At 36.2% G+C, this 7,970-nt stretch overlaps 1 protein-coding gene across 5 annotated transcripts in view; it reads right to left on the bottom strand.

The window, feature by feature from the left end:
• Positions 1–1,470: 1,470 nt before the first annotated feature.
• Positions 1,471–7,970, bottom strand: part of LARP1B (La ribonucleoprotein 1B) — a 28,030-nt gene continuing 21,530 nt past the window's right edge. For all 5 annotated transcript variants that reach the window (XM_082237562.1, XM_082237566.1, XM_082237564.1 and 2 more), the window contains exons 14-19: positions 7,848–7,954; positions 6,140–6,300; positions 5,430–5,574; positions 4,404–4,513; positions 4,186–4,313; positions 1,471–3,415 (exon numbers count right to left, since the gene is read on the bottom strand). In XM_082237562.1, coding sequence (XP_082093688.1) covers positions 3,185–3,415; positions 4,186–4,313; positions 4,404–4,513; positions 5,430–5,574; positions 6,140–6,300; positions 7,848–7,954 — 882 coding nt within the window. In that variant the 3' untranslated portion in view covers positions 1,471–3,184. The remainder of the gene's footprint in view (positions 3,416–4,185; positions 4,314–4,403; positions 4,514–5,429; positions 5,575–6,139; positions 6,301–7,847; positions 7,955–7,970) is intronic.

Here is a 7,970-nt window from a genome sequence, read left to right as displayed (position 1 = left end):
AATCTCTGGGGGCACCGGTTTGCAAACTAGAACAATTATTTAATCAATTATTTTTTTAAAGAGCCTTTTTCCACTTTAGATTAGTGAATCAACTACCTAGACAAAGACTACTTCAATGTCTTGGAAGGTGAATACCTTTTAATGTTCTCAGGTTGTTTAAATTAAATTTGATCTCTTTTCTAGGCTGGGTTTTTTTAGCCCTTCTTAATAGTTGATTGCTTCTTGCATATTTCTATTTGGCCCCACTAGTTTTATTCTATTTTGAAATTATATAAGCCAATCTGGGAATCTGATCAAAGGATGAGGTATAAAACATTTAACAACGAAATCGGCCAGCAACAAAGTATCGCAGTTTGAATGCAGGGAACACAGTATTTCCTCAGCTAATATCTGATGCAAGAAAACTATGTTTGAATCCATCCCAAGAGACTTGATTCCTTGGCAATGAGCTCCACAGTCCCCAAATTAAAACCTTAAAAATAAAACTTGTGTATTCCCATCAACTATTTGGGTAAAATGATTGACCTTTTGCTACCCAACAAGCAACAGTTTTTTATGACTCAAGGAGGATTCAAATAGTAGAGACAAGCAACCTAAAACAACCATGCAATTCATGTGGTAAATGTCCTCTGTACCCCTACTCATTTAAACATCTCTATGCATCAAGGCAGCATTTGCTAAGTACTTTGATTATTAAAAAATATATTTTTCATGAAATAGCCTAACACATTGTCTATTTTTTCCATAAACTTAAATCTGCATAATGTAATTGAGTTTTCTTGCCACAAACACTAGAATTTTGGAACATAGTGCATGAACAGCCGTATCAACAGGTGATATAGGTGGTCTGCACAAACAGATCCATGAAGATCCATTCAGCGCTTTATCCTTGTATAACAAACCCTTGTTTATTCCAGGCAGGATAAGGATCAGCAAGAGCCTAGTCAGCTGCTATATGTACAGAGTTGGTGGACAGAAGTTGTGCAAACCAGTTTTAGAGAACAAAAGCACAACACACCTCTTTCTTTACAATCAAAATCACAGTTAATCAACTGGAAATAAAAATCAAATGTTAATAGCCAAGAACAAATTGCAGGAAAAATATTCAGGTGAAGTTTATCAGCTATACAATGCCAAGTACCATAAGCTTGGAATAAAGCCCATATATTTTTGCCAGTGCCTGTAGTGTGTTCCATTATGCAAAAGCAACACTCCAAATTCTCCTATATTTGCAACATTGTTTACCTCATCACCACCAGTTCCTGTTAAAATCATGTGAATTAAGAAGGTAAATTAAGACTTTTTCATAACTTAAATTTTGGCCGGAAAAGAAAAGCCCCTGGTCATGCTTAGTTCCACTCACTGCTGCAACAAGCTCTAGACATGCCAGTTTAACTAATAGCAACACAACAAAATTAGTACACAAGTTTAAAGAACAAGATTGCTTAAGAACCACACACTACACGAAGGTGACTTTTTTGTATTTTTATAAAATCTGCAAAGATACCACAAATTATGCATACTAAAGGCTAGATATGCACACATTTCATTCAAATAAATGAAAGTAAATATATTTCTTTTATATACAGTTTAATCCAAATTTACAATTGCATCATTTTCATGGAGGAGGTGGCATAGATAGAGCACAGGTTTGAGATGTATAACTTCAGCACACTGAAAAGATGCTATATAAAATGTGTATCATCAATTCCTAGTTCCTTTGCAAAACAAAGTAGTTCTAAAAGGCTAGTTTGTGTGTAGAAATTAATTACTGGGAAATCCTCTTATATTCATATACAAATATGCACATATTCATAATTGTTCTATTCAGATTCACAAGGCAATAATGACAGAAAATTGCAATGGATTTCAACCATATCTACCAAAGAAGTCCAATAAAACTAAAATGTTGGATCACTTAGGATATCTCCCAGTAATAAGGCATCAAACAGTGTTAGGCTTTATTTGTAGAAAGTTACCTGAAGACAGCTATCTCACTGTTTTGCTGTATGTAATGAAAATGCACCTATTCCTACCACTCCTTCCATTTCAGGGAAGGAGGTTTTCCGTTTCCTTATTCTAAGCATTTTAATTTACAATAACTGAAATGAACAGGTAATTACAGGTTAAGTATCCCCTTAACTTCTACCTCCCAATACAAATAACTACTATTTGAATTAATCATTTACATTTAAGAAAAGTGATGACTTGGACAATTTAAGTTCAGTTGGTCGTAGCAGAGTATGAAATCTGCACTTTATTTAAACCCATTTTGACAACATTTTTTAGTATGTACTATATTTGTACTTTAAATAAAAACAGTGTCAAATAACAAAATATAATTGTTTAAAAATAACCTCTCCTTGAAGTGCAAGTCACTTAGTAGAGCAATTAAACAGGAAACACAAGCATCTCTTCTAACTGAAGGGTGATTAGTGAGCCACATGTTACTTTTATCCTTCTGCTTAAACTTAAAGATGTAACGTTTACTAAGCCATACCCCTTCCCCTCTGCAACCTACTTTTGCCTAAGTACAAGTATGAACCAGCATAAAATAAAACACCTTAAACCAAAGAGATTGATGCCTAACTCAAAATTTCATACTCAACGCAAAAGAGATCCTGAAATAAAGTAACTAAAAAGCAAAACAAAATCCAGCACCCAAGAACGTGCACATTCCTATATAGCATGGAGTGTGCATGTACTGTAAAAAAAAAATGTTGATAGTAATATATGCATTTATCAACTTATGTCATTTCTCCATTAAAAATGTCTTCTTTTTGGCTTCTATAAGTAGAAATAATGATGGAAAACTTGAATGAAAAAAAGCTTTGTAAGTTACATGAGTATACCATAACTTCTTTAAGAAGTATGAGCTGAACCATAAGGCATCCCAAAGTATTTTTGCATATAATATTGGAATGCAGATCCTGTAAACAATAAGTCAGGGACAGCAACATGGAGACCAATATATTTTCCCTAGGATCTCTTTGATTATTCGCCAAACCCAGTACAACTGATCAAGGGCAAGTACTTGGAACTTAATTTTGTGAGAAACCAATGCGATCCTTCGTTTTCCTATACATTTGTTTTTAATCAAGCTTTAAAATAGCTCTCCCTGAAGATCCTTGAGCTAAAATACTGGCATTAGGAGTTGATCTCAAGGTTCAAGCTTAATGAAAGTCTACTGCTCAGGTATATCACTTCTTGATTTTGTGGCAGTACTGTTCTGGTGTATGCTGTTACTCAACTCCTGTACAGTATTTGTAGTGGGAAAGTTTATTGGGACCCACGCCTGAGGGGCAGCTGTAGAATTACCAGCAAGGATCTTGGAAGAATTGGATTGATGTCTATGACGATCACTTTCCTCACCAGTTGGATGTCTTTTTCTCCCAGATTCTTCACTAATGGGAGGCTGAAAGAAAGCATGGAAATATTATTATACCCTTGCGGTTATCAGAACTTATTATGATCTAGTTTTGAACCTCAAAGCCTGAGCATTTAATGATTACTCCAAATGGCTGAAGTGCAGTGACATCATGCCAAAATATGAGAAATTGTTTCTTGAATAAATACAGTGGTGCCCCGCAAGACGAATGCCTCGCAAGACGGAAAACTCGCTAGACGAAAGAGTTTTCCGTTTTGGAGGTGCTTCGCAAAACGAATCTCCTATGGGCTTGCTTCGCAAGCTGAAAATGTCTTGCGAGTTCTTGCGGGTTTTTTTCCCTTTCCCCCCTTTTTCTAAGCCACTTATCTGCTAAGCCGATAAGCCGCTAAAAGCCACTAATAGCGCTAATAGCGCTAATCCGCTAATCCGTCAATGGGCTTGCTTCGCAAGACGAAAAAACCGCTAGACGAAGAGACTTACAGAACGGATTCTTTTCGTCTTGCGAGGCACCACTGTAAAGGGAATGTGGCCTGCAAGAAAGGTATCAAATACAACCCAGCAATAACATTTTCTCTTTTAAGACCTGCTTTGCTCTAGTTGTCACTGTCAGGTATCCAAGATTATCTCTACAGATGACATGTACAAAGTTTCATAATGCAGAAAGCAGAATAGAAAATGTGCAGCATGACTACAAACCGGTTTGGCATTTCAGACCATATTACATTTCAGAATGTCTTAAACTTACCCTCCAATCATAGCAGACATTTGTTGACTTTACATTAAATTTGAACACTTACATCTACTCTGAAGTCTTCCAATCTTTTAAAGTTACAGAGGTATTCTTGAAGCTTTGGATCAATAGGTGGAGTTTTAGACTGTGAATACTTTAGATAAGCCCAAAATTTTTCTAGTCCATAGAGTTGACCTAATGAGAGAGCATGTTGGAGATATCTTAAAACTAATTAAGCATGAAGTCAAGCAATATTACACAAGACCATTATGAACAAGGTCTTACCAGATTCATAGTCTCTCTTTGTTTCTTCTTGGAAATCTTTGAAGATCTCCTGCCTGAACTTTTTTTCCAGCCCATAGCTGTAAAACCGGAACAAACACTCCAGACCATATCTGTAGAACAGTGAATAAAGAATAAGAGCACAAAAATCTCTTGAAGATATTTATTGTTCTCCTTATAGCAAAAACAACAACAAAACATCACTTTAAGGATGGGAATCTGGAAAGCTTATCCAGCTATTCCAATTTTCATAAGCTAGTTCTCTCTCACACCCACACACCCCTCAGTACAGGCAGCTACCTTGTTTTTTGCTGAGTATGCCATACCCTGAAAACAGAACAGCATATTTTCATTATGACTTTTACAGAAGGAATTTAGATATGATGAAGTGGAGGTGGGGATTCTAGATGATTAACGACTGTCTTACACTAGTTAACTGTAGCTACATAGTAGCTACATAGTGGATAAACATACCTGGACTTAATTTTGGACAGTGCCCAGGCCCTGGTGTGAGCTATTTTCATGTTGATCAGCACAACAGTGGTGAATATATTGCTATCAAATATAACCAGACTTGTAAATAATCCCACAAAGATTTCTAATCTTATGTTATTTAAAACAAAAAATGGAGACAGTGGAAGCACCTGCCTGTTGGGTTTTTCTGTCATTTGCTTTGAATCAAAACTCTGGCAAAAATTTAGACATTGAAAGAAGAATCTTTCTATTTATTTAGTGCACAAAAAAGCTGCTGCTATCCAATGAGGAAGACTGGACAGCCAAGGATTCCTAGCAAACAGTCTCTTAAATTATCCATCTGATAACTTTTTACAGTCTGTTGTAAGCTCCATATACAAGAGTAAACACTGCAAGATGGAAAGAAATCTTAGTTTTCTATTCTGCAGCTGGAACCACTTTATTTTGCTATACTAATGCTTCAGAAGCACCAAAGCAATGCCATTAATATTGCTACACAAGTTGGTACTCGGTTCCTGTACCGTATATGACTTTACAGGTCAAACAAAGCACTACCTGTAGTGTTCTTTTGCATCATCTAGAGCAAGTTGCTTGAATTCTTCATACATTTTCTTGTTAAAGTGGTCTCTGAGGAAAAAGGACCAGAAACGAAATAGTGTGTTCATTTCTTGAGACTGGCCGATTCCCAACCGTTTCCTTTCTGGAGACAAAAATAATAATAAGGTAGCAAAGATGAAAGATCTTTTTAGATCTATTTAGCATTCTAATTCTACTTTCTTCAGAACAGATGCTTTGTATGAATCTATGCCACAAAAGAGTAGCAACAACAACAACAAAAAAAACACCTTACACTACAGCTTGGAAAAAAGTTAACGTTAAAGTCGCTTATGGCATTCATTTATTTCTGTCTCTGCCATGCTCCAGTGAGGTCAGGGCATCAAAACACAAGCCTGATTTTTCTATAAAGATAACTTAGAGGCAATTTTTGGCCATGCTTCCTTTCCTGTGCAGACAGCCCTGAAAAACTGCCATAAGGGCAAAAGGATGCAGAGGGATAATCAAAACTGCCTCCCCTTTTACTTCAGCAGGAGCACCCATTTGCAATTCAAGTTCCTCCAAAAATATGTAGTTATATAACATTGTTGACATCCTACAAGCTATAAGAACAAACACAAAGCAAGAACATAAATGGTTATGGTTCTTATAACTAAAGACAAAAAGCTATTTCCCGTTACAGTTGCAGGAAAAAATATCGTATTTTTTACCATTTAGGCATCTACGGCGATATTTGTGGTACACTTGCTGTGTAAAACCATTTTCTTTTAGAAGTTCATGAGAAGGATGCTGAAATTTAGGAAGCGAATTTGGAGTGCAGCCGTAACTTCCAGATAGTGGAGCACCTTCCAATGGCGATGCATTTGAACTACTATAGAAAATAAAAGACAAGCTACTTAAAATCTTCAGAACATTTTTGAATATAGGTAATTGTGCATTCTCTTTTAATGAATAATGTAGAACCAACTTTCCAACCCTGTCACCAATAGGCAATCCTCAAAGTTAAAGTCAAATCGAACATTCCGAATACCTCCAGGGTCTATACTAATTTCAAAATGAAGGTGGCAAGACTACATTTAAATGTATAGCAGGAAGCATGGTTAAATAAAAGTATTTCTCTGATCATGCTACCTTTTTGCATAAAGGGGATTTTGGGCAGACGGAAACATAAAATATGCCATCTGTTTCCTGCATTTTGAAGTGGGAGATTCTTAAGGTGTATACCACATACTTTCCCCAAAATTTTTGAATCTGCTCTGATTTCACAAGGTTCAGGCTGGAATATAATGCATGTACAATGAAAATTATTTATGTTTAGCAAACCCACCCAATAGATTTGGATCTACATATACTTTTGAGCAAGCCCTTTCTAGTGTGATGTCCTACCATACCTAACTCTTTATTCAGCTCTGCTTTTTCTGACAATTTGTTAGAACTCTGTATGATTGCAAAGGCCCTTCAGTTCTGGCACAATGGATATGGAATTACCACAGAACACTCCTCTAGCTACCACTACAGAAAACAAGTCTAAATGACACAGTATTATCTACTATACATCCAAGGAAGGCTTCATAACTGCATTCAGGTATTACCTACTGCTTAGTCCTATGCCTGGAACTTCATGACTGCTCCCTGCTGTGACTATGACAATGGTTGCATTTGGATAATTAAAAAATGAATCAGCCTCCTGCATCTTCATGTTAACTCCTACCTTCATGAGCAGGAAAACAATCCAGAAAGCTGGTTTAAACCAGGGGGTTTATATCCTAGCTTCCCAGCTACTTGGATTGCCTCCCCGTGCACTTAAAAAGAAGTAAAGCAGCTGCATGTGAATACAGGTAGTTTGTTTTTATCCCAAATGATTGTCCAAATGTAGCCATTCTATTGAGACAATGCCTACACTTAACTAGATAAAAATGTTTTCACAAATATTGATTCCAGATGCAATGCAAATGTAAGCTAACAATGTGGCAAGTGCCTGTAAACTGTGTACTACCATTCATAAGCACAAGTTGTTTTGTGTAATACGAATTTGTGTTCTGGAAGAGACTTCCATTCCATTTATATACATGGAATCCATTTCTATGAAACTCCTGACAATATATGCTTGCAGGTTATGTTCATCAACAGGCAACACCTGAACATATCTTGTAGTTAGGGGCTGTGTGTGTTTGTTTTGAAGGATAACCACCATTTATAAATAACAATTTCCCCAACATAATAGGTGTGAGCACTTGCTCTTTCCCTCTACAGTTGCTGCTCATGTGTGTAAACCTTGCAGCTTTTAAGAGTATTTCATTCCTCTCATTATTCTCTTCCTCTTACTTGCTTTGTTATATTGTGTAATTAAGCAATTTTCCAATGATCCTATGAACACAGAAGATTAAACTAAGTTATAATCTTAAAAAATATTGCTACCTTATAGAAGATGTTCTTGGCCTGTGATCCTTGGAATCCATTACCCAACCAACATGACATTCTAATGGAGGGTTTGTACTATGCCGTGTTTTTCTTTTCCTTCGAGTCTATAATAAAATATAA

The sequence above is a fragment of the Podarcis vaucheri genome (assembly GCF_965113315.1).
Source record: "Podarcis vaucheri genome assembly, chromosome: 9".
Taxonomy (NCBI): domain Eukaryota; kingdom Metazoa; phylum Chordata; class Lepidosauria; order Squamata; family Lacertidae; genus Podarcis; species Podarcis vaucheri.
This window is presented reverse-complemented; position numbering and strand designations above follow the sequence as displayed.